Source organism: Dama dama, chromosome 3, assembly GCF_033118175.1.
Source record: "Dama dama isolate Ldn47 chromosome 3, ASM3311817v1, whole genome shotgun sequence".
Classification (NCBI taxonomy): Eukaryota; Metazoa; Chordata; class Mammalia; order Artiodactyla; family Cervidae; genus Dama; species Dama dama.
In genome coordinates, this window is record NC_083683.1 from 57,040,254 (window position 1) to 57,066,130 (window position 25,877).

The following is a 25,877-nucleotide window of genomic DNA, read 5'->3' on the forward strand; positions in this document are numbered from 1 at the left end:
TTTTTCTCTATAATCCTCCATTTTCTTTCCCCTCTGATATCAACATACAGTGCAAACATGGAAGCCTACCAGTTAAAGACAGCAGAGTCCCTATCAGCTCAGGGTCCTGAATAACTTTATAGAGCACAGCCTCTTCTCTAACCCTATTATTCAACCATTTAAAAAGGTCTTGTATATTCAGTTCTTAACACATTCAAGCTCCAAATGTGCACCAGACCCACAAGCTGAAAAAGCTATACTCTGATACAAACTTCAGATCTGCTGATAGAGAATAACAGAAAAAGAAGACCAGGCCAAATAGAAAAAAAAAAAAAAAAACACACCTTAATAATTCAAGGAATTTCCCCCATCCTCCAGTTCAGCAAGTGTTCACAATTGGTATAGATCAATAAGTTTCCGTCTCCTCTTCTCTTTTCTAAATGGGCATTTTAGTGCATTTATACTGTGCTTGCCCTACTACAATTTCCTTCATGTATATATACATCTTTTCCTGTCTTTATTTTCAACCTTTATTATTATTGTTCTACATATTCCCTGAAAAATATGTAGATTTTTTTCTTCTCAATTTGATATTCCTCGAATCTTGGTAAGAAAAATCAGTCTTTTTATAAAACTTAATATATTAATTGCTAAGCAGGATTCATTCTTTACATTTTATGTTTACTGTTTATGTAGAAGTGTTACTTCACTTTTTTCCCACCTTGTTCTACTGTGACATCCCCACTCTTTTATATTCTGATGTTCTTCCATCTGTCTCCATTTCTCTAGTGATTATCTTCCCATTTTAAACAAACCTATTTAAACTGTATTCCTCCACTATTTCAAAATTTCATAGGCTGCAGTTAAAGATGGCAATGTAGGAGGATTCTGAACTCACTTCCTTCCATGGACACACTGAATCTAAGCTACATACAGAACCATTTCTTCCAGCCCCACCCCCTCATTCCCCCACCCCCCAAAGAAACAACTACTTCAGTTCAGTTGCTTAGTTGTATTTGACTCTTTGCCACCCCATGGACTGCAGCATGCCAGTTTTCCCTGTCCATCACCAACTCCCAGAGCTTACTCAACTCATGTCTATCGAATTGGTAATCCCATCCAACCATTTCATCTTCTGTTATCCCCTTCTCCTCCTGCCTTCAATCTTTCCCAGCATCAGGGTCTTTTCCAATGAGGCAGTTCTTTGCATCAGGTGGCCTCCAGGTATTGGAGTTTCTGCTTCAGCATCTGTCATTCTAATGAATATTCAGTACTGATTTCCTTTAGGATTGACTGGTTTGATCTCCATACAATCCAAGGGACTCTCAAGAGTCTTCTCCAACAGGACAGTTCAAAAGCATCAATTCTTTGGCACTCAGCTTTCTTTATAGTCCAACTCTCACATCCATACATGACTACCGGAAAATCCATAGTTTTGAATATATGGACCTTTGTCAGCAAAGTGAGGGAATGAGTAAAAGTGGTTCAGTCATGTCTGACTCTTTGCAGCCCCATGGACTATACAGTCCATAGAATTCTCCAGGCCAGAATACTGGAGTGGGTAGCCTTTCCCTTCTCCAGGGGACCTTTCTAATCCAGGGATTGAACCCAGGTATCCCACACTGGAGGCAGATTCTTTACCATCTGAGCCACAAGGGAAGCCCAAGAATTCTGGAGTGAGTAGCCTATCCCTTCTCCAGCGGATCTTCCCAACCCAGGAATCGAACCAGAGTCTCCTGCATTGCAGGCGGATTCTTTATCAACTGACCTATCAAGGATGTCCTGGCAAAGTGATGTCTCTGAATTTTATTTTCTTGGGCTCCAAAATCACTGCAGATGGTGACTGCAGCTGTGAAATTAAAAGATGCTTGCTCCTTGAGTGAATAGCTATGACCAATCTAAACAGCATATTTTTATCCAAGGAGCAAGCATCTTTTAATTTCATAGCTGCAGTCATCATCTGCAGTGATTCTGGAGCCCAAGAAAATAACATCTCACACTATTTCCATTGTTACCCCATCTTTTTGCTACGAAGTGATGGGACTGGATGCAATGATCTTTGTTTTTTGAATGTTGTATTTTAAGCCAACATTTTCATTTTCCTCTTTCACTTTCATTAAGAGGCTCTTTAGCTTTTCTTTGCTTTCTGCTGTAAGGGTGGTGTCATCTGCGTACCTGAGGCTACTGATATTCCTCCTGGAAATCTTCATTTCATCTTGTGCTTCATTCAGCCCAGCATTTCACATGGTGTACTCTGCATATAAGTTAAATCATCAGAGTGACAATATACAACCTGGATGTACTCCTTTCCCAATTTGGAAACAGTCCATTGTTCCATGTCCGGTTCTAACTGTTGCCTCTTGACCTGCATACAGATTTCTCAGGAAGCAGGTCAGGGGGTCTGGTATTCCCATTTCTTGAAGAATTTTCCACAGTTTGTTGTGATCCACATAGTCAAAGGCTTTGGTATAGTCAATAAAGCAGAAGTATATGTTTTTCTGGAACTCTCTTGCTTTTTCGGTGATCCAGCGGATGTTAGTAATTTGATCTCTGGTTCCTCTGCCTTTTCTAAATCCAGCTTGAACATCTGGAAGTTCCCAGTTCACATACTGTTGAAACCCGGCTTGGAAAAATTTGAGCATTACTTTGCTAGTGTGTGAGATGAGTGCAGTTGTGTGGTAGTTTGAGCATTCTTTGGCATTGCCTTTCTTTGGGAGTGGAATGAAAACTGACCTTTTCCAGTCCTATGGCCACTGCTGAGTTTTCCACATTTGCTGGCATATTGAGTGCAGCACTTTCACAACATCATCTTTTAGGATTTGAAATAGCTCCACTGGAATTCCATCACTAGCTTTGTTCATAGTGAGGCTTCCTGAGGCCCACTTGACTTCGCATTCCAGGATGTGTAGCTCTAGGTGAGTGATCACACCATCGTGGTTATCTGGGTCATTTTTGTATAGTTCTTCTGTGTATTCTTGCCACCTCTTCTTAATAGCTTCTGTTTATGTTAGGTCCATACCATTTCTGTCCTTTATTGTGCCCATCTTTGCATGAAATGTTCCCTTGGTATCTCTAATTATCTTGGAGAGATCTCTAATTTTTCCCATTCTACTGTTTTCCTCTATATCTTTGCATTGATCACTTAGGAAGGCTTTCTTATCTCTCCTTGTTATTCTTCTAGAACTAACACCAAAAAAAGATGTCCTTTTCATCATTGGGACTAGAATACAAAAGTAGGAAGTCAAGAGCTACCTGGAGGTACAGGCAAGTTTGGCCTTGGAGTACAAAATGAAGCATGTCAAAGGCTAACAAGAGTTTTGCCAAAACAATGTACGGGTCATAGCAAACACCCTCTTATAACAACACAAGAGATGACTCTACACATGGACATCACCAGATGGTGAAAACCAAAATCCAACTGACTATATTCTTTGCTGCTAAAGATGGAGAAGCTCTATACAGTCAGCAAACAAGACCAAGAGTTAATTGTGGCTCAGATCATGAACTCCTTTATTGCAAAATTCAGACTAAAATGAAGAAAGTAGGGAAAACCACTAGACCATTAATGTATGAACTTAATCAAATCTTTTATGATTATACATTGAAAGTGACAGATTCAAGGGATTAGATCTGGTAGACCAAGTGCCTGAAGAAATATGGATGGAGGTTCCTGACTTTGTATAGGAGGCAGTGATCAAGTCCATCCCCAAGAAAAAGAAGTGCAAAAATGCAAAATGGTTGTCTGAGTATGCCTTACAAATAGCTGAGAAAAGAAGAGAAGCAAAAGGAAAAGGAGAAAAGGAAAGATATACCCATCTGAAAGAAACAACTAGCTAAGAGCAAATTGAGGAAATGTAAACATATTTGCTAATTGAGAAAAAAACAAACAAACAAACAAACCACCACCACCTCACATTGAGGCAGGTAGGACAGGCTGAGATCAATCTTAGATTACTCTGAGACACCATAAACCTCACCCCAGGTGCAGCAACCCACAATCAGGAAGGAACCTACAACTGAAAGTGTCTTCATTAAGAGCTAATGGTTTAAACCTTATATTTGATTCCTGAACTTCTAAGATCTATATCTGAGAGATGAGCCTCCCAAATATCAAGCTTTGAAAGTCAGTGAAGTCTGTGTCCATGAGATCCACTTCTCAAAGGGTTTACACAAGCTCCGCGTGACTACTCTCTAGGGCTTAGAGTACAGGCAGCCCATTGACACACTCAGTCTTTCTGTGAAAGAAGCCTATTAGTTTATCTTCATAGATGTGGCCTTAACGGAAGGCTTCTGATTAAATTCACATCTAAGGGCAGGCTGTAATTCTCTCCAGGGACCTCAGGATCTAGGCATTATCTTCATGCTCCTTCTGCTTTGATCTAGGTCACCAGTATCTCCCAGAGATGAGATTATACACACAGCTGGTACCCTAGCTTTTGTGGTTTCCATCCTTTGTCTGCCTGGCTCTGGCAGCCAATGCATACTCAGAGATCCTGTAGCACTATAACAAGTGGAGAAATAGTTCTCAGTCATTCCCCTCAGAGCAGAGCACAGAGGCAGTAGACTGAAACATATTCTCAATCTTTTTGTGAAAGAGGCCTACTTGTTTATCTGATATCTTCAGCCTCAGGGACAGGATTCTTATTTGACACACTTTTAGAGGCATACCGAAATCCTTTTCGAAGACCACAGAACTCAGCAGGTGCCATCTTTGCCCTTTCCTTCTGCCAGATTCTAAGCTGTCACAAAGAAGGTTACCTGCCATATCAGTAAACAAAGGATGTTGCAGCCATCAAGACATCAGCTAGTGCAGCCTCCTCTGCCCCCTCCACCTATGGGTGCACCCTGAGGGGATTCAGGATGAGAGAAAACAGGATATTGGACTTAGATAGTTAAGGTATATATCAAAGAAGTTATTTTAAGAAGCCCAGCACTTGCTTCTTCTCACACATGGACAAGTGCTATGTTCATTAACTTGAGATGTCTGGTTTTTAATTCACAGTAATCCTTTGATGCTCAGACTGTTTGCTGCTTTTGTAAAAACACCTCTATATCCTGGCTCCTCCCTTACCTTGAAGGAACAGTTCCTTGGAGCTATCTCAGAGACTGTCCCCTGGGCAAAAGACCCTAGTATGCCTGCTCAAAACCCCACCCCCCCAAAAAAAACCACATAATTCTCAACTTTCAGGATGTGATTTTTTGTTGTTGTTGTTGACACTGGTATCTCCCAGAAAAGAGCTTGTGCACATATCTGGTACCCTGATTTTTAAGGCTGCTGCCCAAAGGACATGTCCCTTGATATCCTGGCTCTGGTGGCCAGTATGGCTTGTGTTCACAGGCTTAACAGGTTGTTGTTGGTGGTGTAGTTACTAAGTCATGTCTGACTCTTGAGACCCCATGGACCGTAGCCTGCTAGCCTCCTCTGTCCATGAGATTCTCCAGGCAAGAATACTGCAGTGGGTTGCCATTTCCTTCCCCGGGGTTCAACAGGGTGTTTGAGAATTGTTTCTTTGTTCAACAGGGTGGCAGCAAATAAAGAAAAACTCTCAACTGGTTATCACACCAGGTCTCAGTATAGAGGGGGCAGACAGAAATCCACATCTCAGAATCTTCTCATGAAAGAGGTATATTTACATACCTTATAAGCTCAATGGCTGAGGGTCCAGCTTCAAATCAGACTAAACCTATATTTTGACTGGCAGGTTTTGGCACATCCACAGCTAGGAGCCACTTAAAGTAAACTAAGATGCTTGGACAACCACAAAGATTTGAGAGACAACCAAGACCTAGGGCAAGGCTGAAACATAGTGACCATCACTTACATGAAGGCACTCCTTCAAGACTATGAGAGGCAACTTTCTTATCTAATGCATGAAAACCAACAGAGTGTTAGGAAAATGAAGAAACAGAAGAATATTTTCCAGATGAAAGAAAAAGATAAAACCTTAGGAAAAAATCTTAATGAAATGGAGGTAACTGATTTACCTTATACCTTACAAAATAACAGACAAAATAATTGATCACTGAGGTCAGGAGATCAACACGTGAACAAAGTGAGAATTTCAACAAAGAAACATAAATAAAGGAAAATACTAAACAGAAATCAGAGCTTAAGAATACAATAACTGGACCTAAAAATACAATAGAAAGCTTCAACAGAAGACCAGAGTAAGGTGAAGAAATGATCAGAAGACCAAAAATAGGGAAAGGAACCTATCCAATGAGAGTAGCAAAAAAAGATAAAGGAATGAAAAAGAGTGAAAATATGAAAATACAGTAAAGGACTTATGGGACACTACCAAGTGGACCAATATTCGCATTACAGGAGTCCAAAAAAGAATAGAAAAATTAAAAAGGGCAGAAAAATGACTTGGAAAAAAAAATAGCCAATAACTTTCCTAACATGGGAAAGGAAACAGCCTTCCAAACAGAAAAAGACAATACAGTTCCCAGTAAGATGAATTCAAAGAGACTCATAAAGACATTAACTTATCAAAAGTTAAAAACAAGGAGAGAATCTTAGAAGCAGCAAGAGAAAAACAACTTGTTACATACAAGGGAACCCTCATGAGACCAGCAGCAGGTTTTTCACCATAAACTTTTCAGTCCAATTCAGTGCCATGATCTCAGTTTTCTGAATGCTGAGTTTTAAGCAAACTTTTTCACTCTCCTCTTTCACTTTCATCAAGAGGCTCTTTAGTTCTTCTTCGCTTTCTGCCATAAGGGTGGTGTCACCTGCATATCTGAGGTTATTGATATTTCCCCCGGCAATCTTCATTCCAGCTTGTGCTTCATCCAGCCCGGCATTTCGCATGATGTACTCTGCATATTAGTTAAATAAGCAGGGTGACAATATACAGCATTGATGTACTCCTTTCCAATTTGGAACCAGTCCGTTTTTCCAAGTCTGGCTCTAATTTTGCTTCTTGACCTGCATACAGGTTTCCCAGGAGACAGATAAAATGGTCTGATATTCCCATCCCTTTAAAAATTTTCCACAGTTGATTGTGAACTACAGTCAAGGGCTTTAGTGTACTCAATGAAGCAGAAGTAGATGTTTTTCTGGAATTTCCTTGCCTTCTCTGTGATCTAGCGAATGTTGGCAATTTGATCTCTGGTTCCTTTGCCTTTTCTAAATCCAGCTTGTACAACTGGAAGTTCTAAGTTCACATACTGCTGAAGCCTAGCTTGAAGGATTTTGAGCATTACTCTGCTAGCATGTGACATGAATGCAACTGTACGGTAGTTTGAACATTCTTTTAGGTGGTAGGTTGGGGTTTTTTTTGAGATTTTTCTTGCTTCCCGATGAAGTCCTGTATTGCGGTAAACTTCCCTCTCAGAACTGACATTTTATGTCTTACTGTGAGTCTGTTTGAATTCATCTTATTTGGAACCCTCTTTACTTCCTGTCCCTGAACATCTATTTCCTTCTTTAGTTCTGGGAATTTTTCAGCCATAGTATCTTCAAATACATTTTCATTAACCTTCTCTCTCTCCTCTTCTGGCAGCCCTACGATGTGAATGTTGACACCCTTAACGTCATACTAGCGATCTCATAGATTGCATTCATTTTTTTCTTCATTTGTCTTTCTGTTGTTCTGACTTAGTGATTTCCATTATACTAAATTCCAGATCATTTATGCATTCTCCATCATTTAGTCTGCTATTCATTCCTTCTAGTCTGTTTTCTTTTTTATCTTAGATACTGAATTATCTTTTTTTATTGAATTTTTAAATATTTTCTAGATCCTTGTTAAAATGACCAATGTTTAGGTGAATTATTTTCCCTAATTCAGTTAAGTTTTATTACTGGTGTTTTGAATTATTTATCCGTTAAATTATTTGTTTCATTATTTTTTCAGAGCCTTTCTCTTGCTCTTTCAATTGAGAGTAGTTTCTCTGCCTTTGTATTTCATTTAACTTTCTATGCCTCTATGAATTTACGTTAAATATTTGCCTACTGTGGTCTTGAAGGGGTATTTCTTATGTGGGAGCATCCGTATACAGACTGCATGTGCCCAATGCCTTTGGTGGGATGACTGGATTGGATGTGGATGCTAGGCATGTCTTTCTTCAGGTTGTGCTGGAAGTGATCACCTTGGAAGGGGGTGGTGCTAAAGACAGAGGCACTAGAGCCTGCTCAGGGTTCTAGTGCCTGGACTTCCTCTCTGAAGCAGGACTTCCTCCCAGCTCAGTGGCCATCACTGCCGTGTCAGGGGCAGGGTCTGATCCCAAGCTGCTACAGTAGAAGCTCTGGGGGTTATTTTTTCATTGTCATTTATGTCAAGGTAATTTCTTATTTTCTTTTTTATTTCACCATCAGCTTACTGGTTCTTTAGTAGCACATTTAAAAAAAATTTTTAATTGAAGGATAGTTGCTTTATAATCTTATGTTAATTTCTTTAGTGCAACCATGTAAATCAGCCATAAATATATATATATATATATCTGCCCCCCCACCAGAGTTTCCCTCCCACTCCCTCATCCCAACCCTCTAGGTCATCAGAGAGCAACAGGCTGGACTCCCTGTTTTATATACAGCACATGTTTCAGTCTTAATGTAATCATTTTTTCTCATCATTCTTTCTGTGATTTCTCAATTTGTAATGTATACTGAAAAGATGTTTGAAACATTAATAATTACTATCCTGTTACATTTATTGAGGCTGGTTTCATGTCTTAGTATGTGGTCTATCCTAGAGAATGTTCCATGCACTCTTAAATAGAATGTGTATTCTTTTGTGAATGAATGATTCATACACCCTTTTAATGAGCAGGTATTATGACTTAAGTAACCAATGTTTATATAAGTTTCAGTATTCTTAAATATATAACTATATTCACCTTTGGCACATTTAAACCTGTAAAGAAATCTATCTTGGAATAAATTTTATAGCATTTACAGAAAGAACTTTAAATGCATCTATATTGGTTTCAAATAAGGCACATTACAGTTTCTAAAATGTTGTTAATTTTATTTCTAGATCCAAGCCATAATTTTCCCAAAGTAAAAAAAAAAAAAAAGTAAAAAAGTTACCCCAAACAGAAATTTTTCAGAAAGAGCTAACCAAAATTAATTTCAAATACTAAGATATGACATGATAATACAACTCACTTAACTGGAAAGAAAATGTAAGATTATACTTTACCTCACCAACTCCAAAGTCCCATGATTTCTCAGAATGCAATTCTTCCAAAGGGATATTACCACTAAGGGTTATAAATAAGACAGTATTAGAATGTGCTTTAATCCCTCTGAAATTATTGTTCTAAATTATGACTCCCAAAGTTGATTAAAGGTCAGAATTATAAGGGAAGTGAAGTCACTTAGTCGTGTCCAACTCTTTGTGACTCCATGGACTGTAGACTGCTAGGCTGCTCTGTCCATGGGATTCTCCAGGCAAGAATACTGGAGTGGGTTGCCATTTCCTTCTCCAGATTATAAGAGAAGTTTTTAAAAATAAGGATTCATAAGCTCTATCTTAAGGAGTCTATATGTAGGTCAAACTTGATATTTTCTATTTTAAAAACACCCTCAAGTGATAAGTATCTGCACACAGGGTTGGGAGCTATATTCTAAATCATTTTCATAAAGTATATTTTAAATTTCAAGTTTTAACATTCTATTTTTCATTCATGAGACTGAATATTTGGAAGTTTTTACAATGAAGAACCTAAGTTGATTTTATTAAATGGTGAATCTCTTTTTTAATTAATTTGTGCCAGTCCCATAAAAATGGCATCTAATATTCTTTGTATTAATAGATATTTTACATATTTCTTAAGAAAGTATTCTCAAAATAAAAATCTATTGTAATTCATGATTTTCAATTATCAAGACTGAAAATAAATAAATAAATAAATCATAACTATTACCAAGAAAGTTAAGCTTATTCTGAACCAAGTTTTCTTTAATTATCTATAATATCAGTCCTATAAATTGTTGATATGCTTGCTTATGCTATTAACCTTTGACTTCTATTACTCCCTCATATGAGTCTGTATTAACCAAGCAAATTTCCCATGGAGAGCTGCCAAAATGTAGAAAATATGCTTATCATGCCAGTCAGCATTCCTATATATGTCATCCTTCTATTTCTTATTATAAATTAATAAACTGACATTCTGGAGGGTAAATAAACTTGCTGAACACATAAATCAGTTTTTTCAAATCAACTAACGCTATAAGGAGTTAACTAACATAGCTAACACTAGAAGGAGATCCAACCAGTCCATCCTAAAGGAGATCAGTCCTGAATATTCATTGGAAGGACTGACGCTGAAGCTGAAACTCCAATACTTTGGCCACCTGATGTGAAGAACTGACTCACTAGAAAAGACCCTGATGCTGGGAAAGATGGAAGGCAGGAGGAGAAGGGGATGACAGAGGATGAGATGGTTGGATGGCATCACTGACTCGATGGACATGAGTTTGAGTAAGCTCCAGGAGTTTGTGATGGACAGGGAAGCCTGGCGTGCTACAGTCCATGGGGTTGCAAAAAGTCGGGACACAAATGAGCGACTGAACACTACGACTTAGATATTTTTGCACTGGTTAATATGAGGACCAAATTATCAACTAGGGTGATATTACCAAGGTTCTGACAAACTGATTTTTTAAAAATATTTATTTATTTGGCTGCACCAGGTCTTTAGTTGCAGCAAGCAAACTCTTAGTTGTTGTATGTGGGATCTAGTTCCCTGAGGAGGAATTGAATCCGGACCCCCTTCACTGGGAGCATTGAATCTGAGCCACTGGACCACCAGGGAAGTCCCTGACAACTGATTTCTAAGTCCAGTCTGCCCACCCTAAGACAGCAATATGTCTACTTCACTTTGTATCCTTCAAAATGCATTATTTTAGACCCCAATTTGCGTTACTCAGATTCATTTAAAAACTTACATATGGTTCACTGAATATTTCTGTATTTTTTCCTGGTATGTCTTCTCTTGGTAATCCCTTTCAAATTTTCCTTTAAAAATAAAATTATGCATTGAAATAAAACTTTAGCATGACCCATATAAAGGGATGCCACTGGTCTACAATGTCATATAATGTTATCCTATTTTTAATTTCATATTCCTCCAAACACACACACACACACACACACACACACACACTCATTCATTAAAACTAAAAACAAAAAAAATCCAACAGATAATTACATTTTTCATATATAACACCAACCTTTTTTATTAGAGCTGGCTGAATAAAAATCTTTCTCAAAAGATGTACTAAAATTATTTCTTTCATTATTCTTGTACTCTTTCTGGCAAATCTTGTTTGGCTGACACTTTTCTGAATGACTTGATATTTTAAAAGTAGAATTACTAAAACCCAACTCTAGATCTGTACAGATACTTTTAATGTGGCTACCAGTGAAATGGTTTTTATCAGAATCAATGACTACACATGTATCTCGTGTATTATCATAACCATACTTGTCAAAGGTTTCCTTTATCTTCTGTTGGTCTATGTTTAACAAATTGATCATATTTTCACTAATAAAAGAGTCACAGTTATCTGATAGAAGGGTGGAGGTTTGCTGGTTCATATCTTCGTTTGAAAACTTTTTTTTATTTTCTTTCCAAATATGTCGTAATGAGTTATTTTCAGTAATGAAGTCTGTCTGTCTTCTCTCATCCATGCTTCTACAATCTTCACCTACAACTACAGTAGGTGTCCTTGTAAGGAAGTTTCTAGTTCCTGGACTTTAGGATAAATAAAAACATATTTAGCAAGAAAAGAACAGGGCATTCTCATTCAGAAACACCTGAAGCTAAATTCTTACAGAATATATTGAGTAGCTATTAACATTTAAGCAGACCATGTTTACATTTTTAAAATTTAAATAAATGATATTGCCTTGAGTGGAAATTTGTTTAATATGCTATCTTAGTATCTTAGTGAGTATAAAAATAATCTACACTTAATTTTGTACTTCAACATGAAATACTAGTATTCAGTTCAACTTATATGAACAAAACAAAAGATGACTAATCCCATAATAATGTCTATGGAATAACCTAGACAAACTCTGAACATAAATGCTGCTTCATTTAAATAAAGAAAGATATTTTGAAGACTATGCAGGGAAGACAATTATCCTTAGTGTTAAAATGTCAAATAAAATTGTTATAAGAACATTCTATCAGATATTTCTCAATCTAACAAGGACCTCAACCTAACAAAATCTCTCTCAAGTTCCCAAGGAAGACCAATATACATACAAATGTATACATAAGTATTGATAATAAATCCAAGAGAAAAGATTAATTAGAAAAAAAGGTCTGACTAAGTACCTTGCAAATTCCCATCTAATGCAGAAATCATAATTCTAAACTATGTCCAATTTATATAAAAGAATCAAAACTATCATGGAAAGTAACTGGAAATCAAGATATTCTGAATTTTATTGCCTTTGAGTATCTACAAATTTACATAGGATTGGCTTTTTTCCAGAGATTAGAGACACCAACTAAAACTATGATTGAGTTCCAATTTTATTTTTAATTAACATACTACTCTGTTCTAGGCAGTGAGTGTGTCATGTATTGTGGACAGAGAGATAAAATATTTCAGTATTAAGGTATTAAGGAGAGAGAGATGTTTTGTCCATGAATGCTCACAGGTCATGATCCTACATTATTTCTCAATATGGGTCTTACTGGTATTTGGGGTGGAATAATGTTACTCTGTTATACCAAAAGACATAACCTATGGTATGCAATAATATATACTATCAACACCAGAGAAAATTCTGTTACTCTAAATGAGAAAATAAATTTAAAAGCACTGCATAAGTTAGAAAGCATACTACAAATGCAAATCATCATTCTAAACATCTGCAAAAATGTGCCAGAATTGAAAGAGACACATGTACCCCAATGTTCATTGCAGCACTGTTTATAATAGCCAGGACATAAAAGCAACCTAGATGTCCATCAGTAGACGAATGGATAAGAAAGCTGTGTACATATACACAATGGAATATTACACAGCCATTAAAAAGAACACATTTGAATCAGTTCTAATGAGGTGGATGAAACTGGAGCCCATTATACAGAGTGAAGTAAGCCAGAAAGATAAAAACCAATACAGTATACTAACGCATATATATGGAATTCAGGAAGATGGTAACGATAACCCTATATGCAAGACAGAAAGAGAGACACAGATGTACAGAACAGACTTTTAGACTCTGTGAGAGAAGGTAAGGGTGGGATGTTCTGAGAAACTAGCATTGAGACAAGTATACTATCAAGGGTGAAACAGATCACCAGCCCAGGCTGGATGCATGAGACAAGTGCTCAGGGCTGGTGCACTGGGAAGACCCAGAGGGATGGGATGGAGAGGGAGGCGGGAGGGGAGATCAGGATGGGGAACACATGTAAATCCATGACTGATTCATGTCAATGTATGGCAAAAACCACTACAATATTGTAAAGTAATTAGCCTCCAACTAATAAAAATAAATGGAAAAATAAATAAATAAAAAATAAAAATTAAATAAAAAGAAAAGAAGAGTTACAGATGTATAGAACAGACTTTTGGACTCTGGGAAAAGGCCAGTGTGGGATGACCTGAGTGAATAGCATTGAAACATGTATATTATCAACTGTGAAACAGATCGCTGGTCCAGGTCTGTTGCATGAGACAAATGCTTAGGGCTTGTGCATTAGGATGACCCAGAGGGATGGAATGGGGAGGGAGGTGGGAGGGGTGTTCAGGATGGGGAACACATGTAAATCCATGGCTGATTCATATCATTGTATGGCAAAAACCACTACAATATTGTAAAGTAATTAGCCTCCAACTAATATAAATAAATGAAAAAAAATCTACCTGTGAATAATTTTGGAAGCCTTCCATAAAAATTAAAAAAAATTATTAGCAGCTGATTTAGTGCATTTATGGGACATGGGCAATTTCAATATTTCATCACATTGATTTTTCCATATAACCATGAAGGAAAGATGCTATTGCTAGTCTAGATGAGGTAGACGAAATGTCAAAAGATATAAATAAGTTAGCTACAGTCTCATGACTAATAAGTAAGAGATCTACTTTTCAAAATAAGTTTGACACTAAGGTATAGTATCTGTATTTTTAACAATTTATTTTAAAATCTATATTTGCAAACAAAACACATCTCTGCTAAACTGTCTCTAGTTGAGTGAGTCAGATGAAGGGGATTCATCACCTTGTCAGTTCTGTCTCCTTTGATTGTCAAAACTTCTCTTAAGTATTGACCAGGAATGTACTTTTTAACATTTCTCTAATTTCTCCAGAGTTATCTTTAGAAGAACCCTGGACAAAATTGATCTTATGCCTCTTTTGCATCCAATATTTGGAGATGATTTAGACTAAACTTCAGTCATTATCATTTAGACTAAAATTTAAAATACCCAGTTCTGAATAATTTCTTCTTACATGAGAAGGTTTCTAGGCCCTTTCAATTCCCTAACCACTGTCAGTTCAGTTCACTCAGTTGTGTCTGACTCTTTGCGACCCCATGGATTGCAGCACGCCAGGCTTCCCTGGCCATCACCAAATCCCAGAGCTTATTCAAACTCATGTCCACCGAGTTGGTGATGCCATCCAACCATTTCATCCTCTGTGATCCCCTTCTCCTCCTGCCTTCAACCTTTCCCAGCATCAGGGTCTTTTCAAATGAGTTAGTTCTTTGCATCCGGTGGCCAAAGGATTGGAGTTTCAGCTTCAGCATCAGTCCTTCCAATGAATATTCAGGACTGATTTCCTTTAGGATGGACTGGTTGGATCTCTTTGCAGTCCAAGGGACTCTCAAGAGTCTTCTCCAACACCACAGTTCAAAAGCATCAATTCTTCAGTGCTCAGCTTTCTTTATAGTCCAACTCTCACATCCATACATGACTACTGGAAAAACCATAGTTTGCATAGATGAACCTTTGTTGGCAAAATAACATCTCTGCTTTTTAATATGTGTCTAGGTTGGTTATAGCTTTTCTTCCAAGGAGCAAGTGTCTTAATTTCAAGGCTGCCGTCACCATCTGCAGTGATTTTGGAGCCCAAGAAAATAAAGTCTCTTACTGTTTCCATTGTTTCCCCATCTATTTGCCATGAAGTGAGGGGACCAGATGCCATGATTTTTGTTTTCAGAATGTTGAGTTTTAAGCCAATTTTTTCACTCTTCTCTTTCACTTTCATCAAGAGGCTCTTTAGTTCTTCTTCACTTTCTGTCATACAGGTGGTGTCATCTGCATATTTGAGGTTATTGATATTTCTCCTGGCAATCTTGACTCCAGCTTGTGCTTCATCCAGTCTGACATTTAGCATGATGTACTCTGAATAGAAGTTAAATAAGCAGGGTGACAATATATAGCCTTGACATACTCCTTTCCAGATCTGGAACCAGTCTGTTGTTCCAAGTCCAGTTCTAACTGCTGCCCCTTGGCCTGTATACATATTTCTCAGGAGGCAGGTCAGGTGGTCTGGTATTCCCATCTCTTTAAGAGTTTTCCACAGTTCGTTGTGATCCACACAGTCAAAGGGTTTGGCATAGTCAATAAAGCAGAAGTAGATATTTTTCTGGAACTCTCTTGCTTTTTTGATGATCCAATGGATGCTGGCAGTTTGATCTCTGGTTCCTCTGTCTTTCCTAAATCCAGCCTGAACATCTGTAATTCCCGGTTCACATACTGTTGAAGCCTGGCTTGGAGTATTTTGAGCATTACTTTGATAGTGTATAATGTGCAATTACTGTGATGAGTGCAACTGTGTGGTAGTTTGAGTATTCTTTATCATTGCCTTTCTTTGGGATTGGAATGAAAACTGACCTTTTCCAGTCTCTTTTAAGATTTGTGAAGAAACAGCTCAGATTTTATTTTTTTCATAAACATGTCTCAATCAGGATACTTTTCAATAAAACAAAACAATTTTAAGAAAATAAAATAATTGCAAGGATGTTGGCCTGTAATTTTCTTTCTTGGTGGTATCTTTGTCTGGTTTTGGTATCAGACTGATGGTGGTTTCATAGAACGTCTTTGGGAGTATTCCTTCTTCTTCAATTTTTTGGAAGAGTTTGAAAAGAATTGGTATAATTTTTTCTTTGTATGTTTGGTAGAATTCACCTGTGGAGCCATCTGGTCCTGGACTTATGTTTGTAGGGGCGTTTATCATTATTATTACAGATTCTATTTTATTTCTAGCAATTGACCAGTTAAATTTATCTATTTTTTCTTGACTCAGTTTTGGCAAGCTGTATGCTTCTAGAAAATTGTCCATTTCTTTTAGATTATCAACTTTGTTCACAAATAATTATTCACAGTAATTTCTTAACTTTTTTTTTATTTCTGCAGTATCAATTATGATTTCTCCTCTTTCATTTCTTACTTTCTTTTTTTGGGGTCTTCTTTCTTTTCTTCCTTGTGAGCCTGGCCAAAGGTTTGTTAATTTTGTTTACCTTTTCAATGAAGTAACTCAGTTATATTGAGTTTTTCTACTGTTTTTAATCTCTATTTTATTTCCTCTGATCTTTATTATCTGCTTCCTTTGGCTGACTTTAGGTTTTGTTTGTTCTTTGTCTAATTCTTTTTAGGTGGTGGGTTGTGTTAAGATTTTTCTTGTTTCTTAAAGAAGGCCCGTATTGCTATGAACTTCCCTCTAAGAACACCTTTTGCTGTATCCCATAAATTTTGTAAGGTTGTGTTTTCATTATCATTTGCCTCAAGGTATTTTTTAATTAATTAATTTATGTTTGGCTGTGCTGGGTCCTCATTGCTGTGCAGGCTTTTCCCTAGTCGTGGCGAGCCAGAGCTACTCTTCATTGCAGTGCATGGGCTTCTCATTGTGGTGGTTTCTCTTGTTGTGGAGCACAGGCTCTAGGGCATGCAGGCTTCAGTATTGAGTCCATATTGAAGCACACAGGCTCAATAGTTGCAGTTCCTGGCCTCTAGAGCACAGGCTCAGTAGTTGTGGCACATGGGCTTAGCTACTCCATGGCATGTGGGATCTTCCTGGACAAGGGATCAAACCTGTGCCTCCTGCATTGACAAGTAGATTATTTAACACTGAGCCACCAGAGAACCCAACCTCAAGGTATTTTCTAAATTTCTTCTTTGATTTCATTACTGACACACTGTTTTTTTAGTAAGAAGAAAATTACAGGCTAATATCTTTGATGAACATAGATGTAGAAATTGTCAACAAAACATTAGGAAATCAAATCCAACAACACATAAAAAAGATCATACACCAATACCAAGTTGGAGTCATCCCACAGTTACAAGAATAGTTCAACATACACAAATCAATATGATACATCAACAAAAGAAAAGATAAAACCACATGATACAAAAAAAAACCTGATAAAATTCAACATCAATTCATGACAGAAACCCTTATGAAAGGGTAGAGAGGGAATATATTTCAACATAATACAAACTATTTATGTCAGACTCATATCTATGTTAATACTCAATGGTAAAAGGCTAAAATCCTTCCTTCTAAAATCTGGAACCAAACAAGGATACCCACTCTCATGACTTCACTTCAACATTGTATTGGGAGCCCCAGAAACAGCAATCAGAAAAGAAAAAGAAAGAAAAGGTATTTGAACTGGTAGGGAAGTAGCAAAATTGTCAATTTACCACTTGATGGTAAGATGACATGATATTATATATAGAAATCACTAAAGACTCCATACAAAAATTATTATAACTAATAAATTCAGCAAAGTAGCAGGATACAAGATTAACATACAGAAATTGGTTCCATTTCTTTACATTAACAATAAAATAAGAGAAAGGGAACATGAAAAAAATTAGTATCTTTCAAAACTGCATCAAAAAATGCTTGGGAATAAACCTCACTAAGGAGGTGAAACACATATCTGAAAACTACAAAACACTAACTGTAGAAATTGAAGATAATTCAAAGAAATGGAAAGATATCCCATGTTCTTGGGTTGAAAGAATCCATACTGTTACAATGGCCATACTATCCAAAGCAATCTACAGATTTAATGTGATCCCTATTAAATTATCCATGATGTTTTTTCATGGAACTAGAATGAATAATCCTAAAACTTATATGGAACTGTAGAAGACCCAGAATTGCCAAAGTAATCCTGAGGAAAAGAACAGAGCAGGAGTCATAACTCTCCTAGACTTCAGATAATAATACACAGCTATAGTAATCAAAGCAGCATGTGATTGGCACAAAAACAGACATGTGGATCAATACACCAGAGTAGACAGCCCAGAAATAAACCCATGAAACTACAGACAGTTAATCTTTGACAAAGGAGGCAAGAATACACAATGGGGAAAGGGTAGTTTCTTCAGCAAGTGGTACTGGAAAAGTTAGACAGCTACACAGAAATCAATGAAGTTAAGAGCACACCCTTCCAATTTACACAAAAATAAACTCAAAAGGGCCTAAAGACTTAAATACAAGACAAGACACTGTAAAATGTCTAGTAGAGAACACAGGCAAAACGTTCTTTGACATAAATTGTACCCAGTATTTTCTTAGGTCAGTCTCCCAAGGCAACAGAAATAAAAGCAAAGATAAACAAATGGGATATAATCAAACTTGCAAGCTTTTGCACAGCAAAAGAAACCATAAGCAAAATGAAATGACAACCTATAGACTGAGAGGAAATATTTGCAAATGATACAACTGACAAGGGATTAACTTCCCAAATAGAAAAATAGCTCTTACAATTCAGTAACAAAGAAATAAATAACCCAATTGAAAAATGGGCAGAAGACTTAAATAGACAATTCTCCAAAGAAGACATATGTATGGCCAATAGGTGCATGAAAAGATTCTCTAACTATTAGAGAAATGCAAGTCAAAACTTCTGACCTCACAGCAGTCAGAATGGCCACCATTAAAACATCTACAAACAAATGCTGGAGAGGGTGTGGAGTAAAAGGAACCCTCCTTTGCTACTGGCAGGAATGTAATTTGGTACAGCACTGTGGAAAACAGTATGGACAGGCGCCTTAAAAAGCTAAAAATAGAACTACCATATGATCCAGCAATCTCGTTTCTGGGCATATACCCAGATAAAACTATAATTCAAAAGATACATGCACCTCTATATTTGTAGCAGTACTATTTACAATAGCCAAGACATGGACATAAACTAAATATCCACTGACAGAGGAATGGATAAAAAGATATATATTAAATATATATGATGGAATATTACTCAGCCATAAAAAAGAATGAAATAATGCCATCTGCAGCAGCATGGATGGACCTAGAGGTTATCACACTAACCAAAGTCAGTCAGAAAGAGGAAGACAAATACCATATGATATCATTTATATGTAGAATCTAAAATATAACACAAACATACCTATCTGTGAAACAGACTCATGGACACAGAGAACAGACTTGTGGTTGCCAAGTGGGGTTTGGGGGAGAGGAGGATTAGGAGTTTGGGATTAGTAGATGCAAGCTATTATATATAGGGTGGATAAACAACAAGGTCCTACTGTATAGCACAGGAAACTATATTCAATAACCTGTGATAAACCATAGTGGAAAAGAAGATGAAAAAGAAATATATACGTTTAACTGTGTCATTTTGCTATACAGCAGAAATTAACAAGTCTAAATCAACTATACCTCAAAAAAGTTTTAAAAAATGAAAATAATTCCATTCATAACAGCATAAAAAGAATAAAATACTTATTTAACAATGTAAGCATGAGGCTTATTGAAAGCTACTGTAATTAATTTCATTACATAGAACGCTATTGTAATTACTGAGAAAAAAATCAAAGGATGTTAAATAAGATGGAATATTATTCATCCCTAAAAATAAAAATTCTTCTATTCATGACAACACGAATGAACAGGGAGGGTATTACACTAAGTGAAATAACCAGACACAGAAAAATACTGTAAGATCTCACTTAAATGTAGAATCCCAAATTAAAACATGCAGAGGGTAGTATCATGGTTGCTAGGGACTGAAGAAGTGGGGGAAATGGAAAGATATTGGTCCAAGCGTACAAATTTCCAGTCACAAGATGAATAAACTCTGGGGATCTAATGTACAACACGGTGACTATAGTTCTTAATGCTACATTTACTCTTGAAATTTGCTAACAGAATAGATCTTAAATGGTCTCACCATACATATAATAATGGTAACTATGTGAGGTGACTGATGTGTCAATTAGCTTGATTATGGTAATCATTTGAATATGTGTATGCCTATTAAATCATCAGAGCAGACAATTTAAATACATACAATTTTTATTCATCAGATTATAGGTCAATAAAGCTGAAGAGAAAGAAAAGCTCACTTCAAGTACACTGGAAAGTTCTCTCATGCCCTCTAAGTTCACACCTCCAAAAAGTAACCACTATTCTGCTTGTTGTCTGAAAGTCATGTAAATTAAATTATACAATGATTATCTTTTTTGTATTGAGATTTACGCATATTCTTGCTTGCTATGACATATATTAGCAGCTCACTTTTTTCATTTCTGTGTACTATTCCATTATATGAATATTATATAATATTCTTAATGGACATCTGGGTTAGTTCAAGTTTGGGACTATTAAGAATAAAGCTCTTATGACATACATATGACAAAAATTGACTAGGAGAAACATTTCATGTTCATGGATTAGAAGAGCCACTATTGTTAAAATGTTAAAATTTTCCCAAAATTGGTCTATAGATTCAAAACAATCCCTATAAAAATCAAATTAAACTTCCTTTTCCCCAGAAATGGACAGGCTGTTCCTAAAATTCATATGAAAATGCAAAGGACTAAGGCAAGCTAAAACATTTTTGAAAAAGAAGAATAAATTGGAGGACTAATACAAATCCCAATTTCAAAACTTACAGTAAAGCTTTAGTAGTTGAAACAGTGTGACAAACATAAAAACAGACACAATTTTTCAATAGAACAGAAATGAGATTACAGGGGAAAATAATTTATACTTTTGTCAATTAATTTTCAACAAACATCTCAAAGCACTCAATGGGATAAAGATATTCTTTTCTTTCCATAAATGCAAATGATGAAAATAGTTCCTTATTTCATCACTCCATATCCTTATGATCCTCACACCATACATAAAAAATTAACTCAAAGTGGAAAATGTCATATTGAAAACCACAAGACAGAAGAAAACATAAGAGAAAATCTTCATAACCTTGCCTCAGGCAAAGACTTGTTAGCTTTGACACCATATGCATGATTCATAAATAAAAAATTAACCAATTGCATTTCATCAAAATTAAAACCTCTGTTAAAAAAAAGTTAATGTCAAGAAGACACCATTAAGAAAATGAAAAGGCTAAGCATTTCACCAAACATACATAAATGATTAGTAAGCACATGAAAAGATGCCAACATCATTAAAACCCCAATATGATACCATTACATGTTGACTAAAGTAGTATAAATTTTAAAAGACTAACCATACCAAGTGTTGTCAAGGATGTACTGCAAATGGAACTCTCATTCTTTGCTGATAGGAATGTAGACATGACACAAATCACTTGGGAAACAAGTCTGCCAGTTTCTTAAAATGTTAAACATACACCAGCAATTCCATATGTAGGTATTTGGTGGTGGTTTAGTCACTAAGTTGTGTATGACTCTTGGGCGACCCCATGGACTGTAGCCTGCCAGGCTCTTCGGTCCATGGGATTCTCCAGGCAAGAATATGGAGTTGGTTGTCATTTCCTTCTCCACAGAATCTTCCCAACCCAGAAATCAAACCCTGGTCTCCTGCATTGCAGGAAGATTCTTTACCAACTGAGCTATGAGAGAAGCCCTGTAGATACTTACCCGACAGAAATGAAAGCATATGTTCAAACAAGATTTCAACAGCAATGTTCATAGCAGCTTTATTTTGGAATAGCCAAAACTGGGAGAAAAAAACCCAACTGTCCATCAACAGATGAATAAATTTTGGTATATTAATACAATGGAAAACTACTCAGAAATAAAAAGAAATAGACCTACTGATACACATAATAAACAACAAAGATGAATCTCAAAGTAATTATGCTGAGTGAAAAAAGATAAACCAAAAATGGGAAAACATACTGTATAATGCCACTTACAGACTAATCAATAGTAACAGATATCAGATCAACAGTTGCCTTGGGATGGCAGTAAGCAATGTGAAATGACCAGAAGAATGGATTTACGAAGGTGCCCAAGAAACTACAGGAGATGATGAATAAGTTCATTATTTTTAAAATATGCCAAAACTTACCAAAGTGCACATTTTAGGTAAGTTCAGTTTGTTATATGTTGATTACACATTAATAAAGTTGTTTAAAAAAAATCTCAGAACAAAGAGAAAAAAGAAGTGTTTTGTGGCTTTTACAATTCTCCAGGCAAGAAGCAGTGTCTGCTTAGAGTGGGATGGAACCCTTAGAGACGAAAACGTAAGGAAATAATATTAAGGTTTCTTAGAATGCAGAAATGACAATACTTTGCTGGTGAAATGTATATTGAGAGATGAAGAAAAGGAAGAAATCAAGGACAACTTTTATTTTGGCTTAAGCAACTGAGTGAATAGTGGTGCTATCTACTAATATGAAGACTTAGATAGGATTACAGAGTCAAGGTTTCTCATCACAATTAACAAGAAATAATTCAAACTGGTTTGACAAGTTCAGTGGATTTTTAAAAAAAGAACTAGGGTTTATATACAGACGTCTATAAAATAAAAATAGGGCACTGATCAATTACCAGATATGAAAAAGAAGTTAACACAATATGACACAGTAAAGGAAAGTAGTAATTCGTGGAAATTATAAAACAGGTGCAAAACACCTTGGCCCCAAATATTTTTAAAAATAAATCAATTAAAGGTCAATTCGACAATAATTACTTAAAAGTGATTTAATGAAATACTGTATTTTATTGATAGTGTTTTTTTTCTAGCAGTAATATTTAGGTCTGTTTACATCTCTAACTAAAAATAGTTGTGTCTGTTAAAAGCAAATTAATAATTTAAGAAATAAATGCTACAGGTTCTTTATTACCTTCAACATCTTTGCTTACCTGTTTAATCTTTCAAATAATGGTCCAGATTGTGCTGTTTCACATGATGGATTGAAAGTATCTTGATTGTCATTTAATTTAGAAACCAAGGAATGAGAATAATTAACATTACTGAGCTGAAAAAGAAAGGAAGAGCTGCCAAAATGGTAATGTACAGATACACAATTTAAATTATTTACCATAAAATGCCATTTGTTAATACACATATATTCAAAAAATGTATTATTTTAATCTAAAAGAAAATAATTGCATCCTAGTTGAAAATAAAATAGTTTCTAACAATGAAAGCATATCAGTATTTGAGTGATTATTAAAATAATACGGTTGATACTATGGTGAGCTAAATATTTTTTCACTGGTTAAAAAATACCCAGAACACCAGGATCTTGAGTAAATAAAAGTTAAATTTCTCTCATAGAAATCAGATAACCTCTCCCAAGAAAAAAGCTGTACTTAACTCAGTTTTTCCATCTACTGAGTAAAATTTTAGACTGCTACTTTAATATTTCTGAATATCAATATCATTGAGTGCAAAATGCAGAAAGGACTGGAAGACTATTGAGAAAAGCAATTGAAATAATCCATTTATTAATGTGGAAAGTATCATAAGCTATTTTATTGGCTCAACATTAATCTATCCAGCAGTAATAATTTACATTTGCAGTATATACTTATTTATCTGTAAACCATGAAACATAGAGATAAGTCCATAGAAAATCAATGACAGAAATAGATAAAAAAGAGAGGGAGACAAAAAGAGATACTGAAAGGCTTCAAAAAAATATAAAGGTGTAAAGTAAGGGAAAGTCGAAAATAAAGTCTGACAATACCTCTCACATCTCAGTCTCAGAGAGAGTGTCAGAGGTACAAAGACAAATTCATTCCTCAGAGCGAGTGACACACAAACACATCAAAAGAGAAGGATATTATGTATTGGCTCAAATATTAACTTCTCCAGGGCAGTGACAAGTGAGTCCCAGACCAAATTTTTTCTAACTTTTTTTTTCAATTAACTTTCCTTTGTAGCTTATAATTTCATTTCAGTTCTTCTCACTTTTCTTCAAATCCCTCCAAATAAACTATTAAATACTTCACTAGAACTTCACAATGTGACAATATGCTTAGGACAAGTACAAAAGACTCTTGTTGCTGTCTTCTGCTCTATTAAGTATAGCATTATTTATCCTTCTGCAGATAATCACTAATCTATAATCTATAAGTAGGAGGTTATATTTAGATTATAGAGCATTTCATTCTCTAGCCTGTAAATTATTTAAAAAAATAAGCATGAGTTTTAAGCAGATCTAGGATGCAAGTTTTAATCTTTAAATTACAAACCGAAAGGATAATTGAGTATTTTTCACTGCATCCTTCAAAAATTACTGGGTTCTTAAATTAATAAGGCTAACACATATCATTGAAACATAATATCAGTACTTCAATTTTTCTTTTCTGAAAAACAGAAAACATACTTTAATAAAAGTGAATCATGATATATATTATATAGCTATAAAAGAGCATAACTATAACTAATAAATTTATAACTATAAATTAATTTATAAATAACCACTGCATGCTAAAATTGGGAGGAATTCAAAATAAATATTCCTGCTAATAAGACACAGCATTTATATAACCATTTTCCTCACTACCATTATATATTAATACAATAATCCCTGATGGCTCAGCAGGTAGAGAATCTGCCAGGAATGCAGGAGACACAAGAGACACAGGTTCAATCTCTGGTCAGGAAGATCCCCTAGAGGATGAAATGGCAACCCATTCCAGTATTCTTGCCTGGAAAATACCATGGGCAGAGAAGCCTGGCGGGCTACAGTCCATGGGGTCAGGAAAAGTCAGACACGACTGACTGACGAAGCACAAGCACACACACAGTAATCTTTAATAATTTCATTTTTAAAATCTATGCAAATTTAATAGAAAATCACTTCTTGGCATTTTCTATGGAAGATATATTTCAGAATTATAAATTTTGGATTTTTAGTATTCTTAACCTTAGCGCATAAAATAATTAAACATTTTAGCATTACACATCTCTACATATTTGTGTAATTATAATTGAAATGCATATACCAGTTGGCATCTGTCAAATCATGAAAAGAATCAAGTCATCACAATTCATACTTAATAGGCTACTATGATATCACTGAGGTTATATATCGCTATTCACAGGATCCTTTCTATAACACATTTACTGGGCCACCATGACATCACCAACTATTTATTTACTGTGATTATAATCTTCATACTATTATGTAACACACTGAACGGTTTTCAGTTTCACTATCAATTTTACTAAAAAAATGATTTTTTTCAAAGATTTTTAAACATTTCAGTTTTTGAATTCATAATCTCCTACAGTGCAGAAAATTAAGTTTTTGACCTAAGAGGAACTTTATACCTAATTTTATATCCTATTGTGACTATATCTACAGCAAGTTACAACTAATATTTTAAAATCTATAAATAAGAAAAGAACATATCATAAAATATAATGGTATCAAAATGCTAAGAACCTTCGATTCAAAGACACTTATTCATCCTGCCTCTTTTTATATGCAACTTTCTGAAGACTAGGTACTATTCTGGGAATGAAATTTTGTTTTGTAGTATTTCCACTGGAAGATACTTCTGCTGAAAAAGATAGTGGAGTGAAAATGCAGTTTTCTATTCTGTTGAACTGAGGTTAAAACATTCTATATGAGCCCATGACTTGTGATAACTACAGGAAAGACACAATCATTTGATTTGCCAAAATGTATAAACGAGAGATGAGAAAAGTGAAAAATAAGAAGCAAAAAAGGTCATGAAATGCAGAAAAAGTTCCAAGGAAA

The 25,877-nt window shown here is 35.6% G+C and overlaps 1 protein-coding gene across 1 annotated transcript in view; it reads right to left on the reverse strand.

Annotated features, from left to right (window-relative positions):
- REDIC1 (regulator of DNA class I crossover intermediates 1) overlaps positions 1-25,877 on the reverse strand; it is a 76,110-nt gene that overhangs the window by 17,017 nt on the left and 33,216 nt on the right. The window contains 5 exon segments of the mRNA XM_061124152.1: positions 9,129-9,189; positions 10,883-10,952; positions 11,168-11,691; positions 23,023-23,138; positions 25,577-25,765. Of these exon segments, the coding sequence (XP_060980135.1) occupies positions 9,129-9,189; positions 10,883-10,952; positions 11,168-11,691; positions 23,023-23,138; positions 25,577-25,765 (960 nt within the window).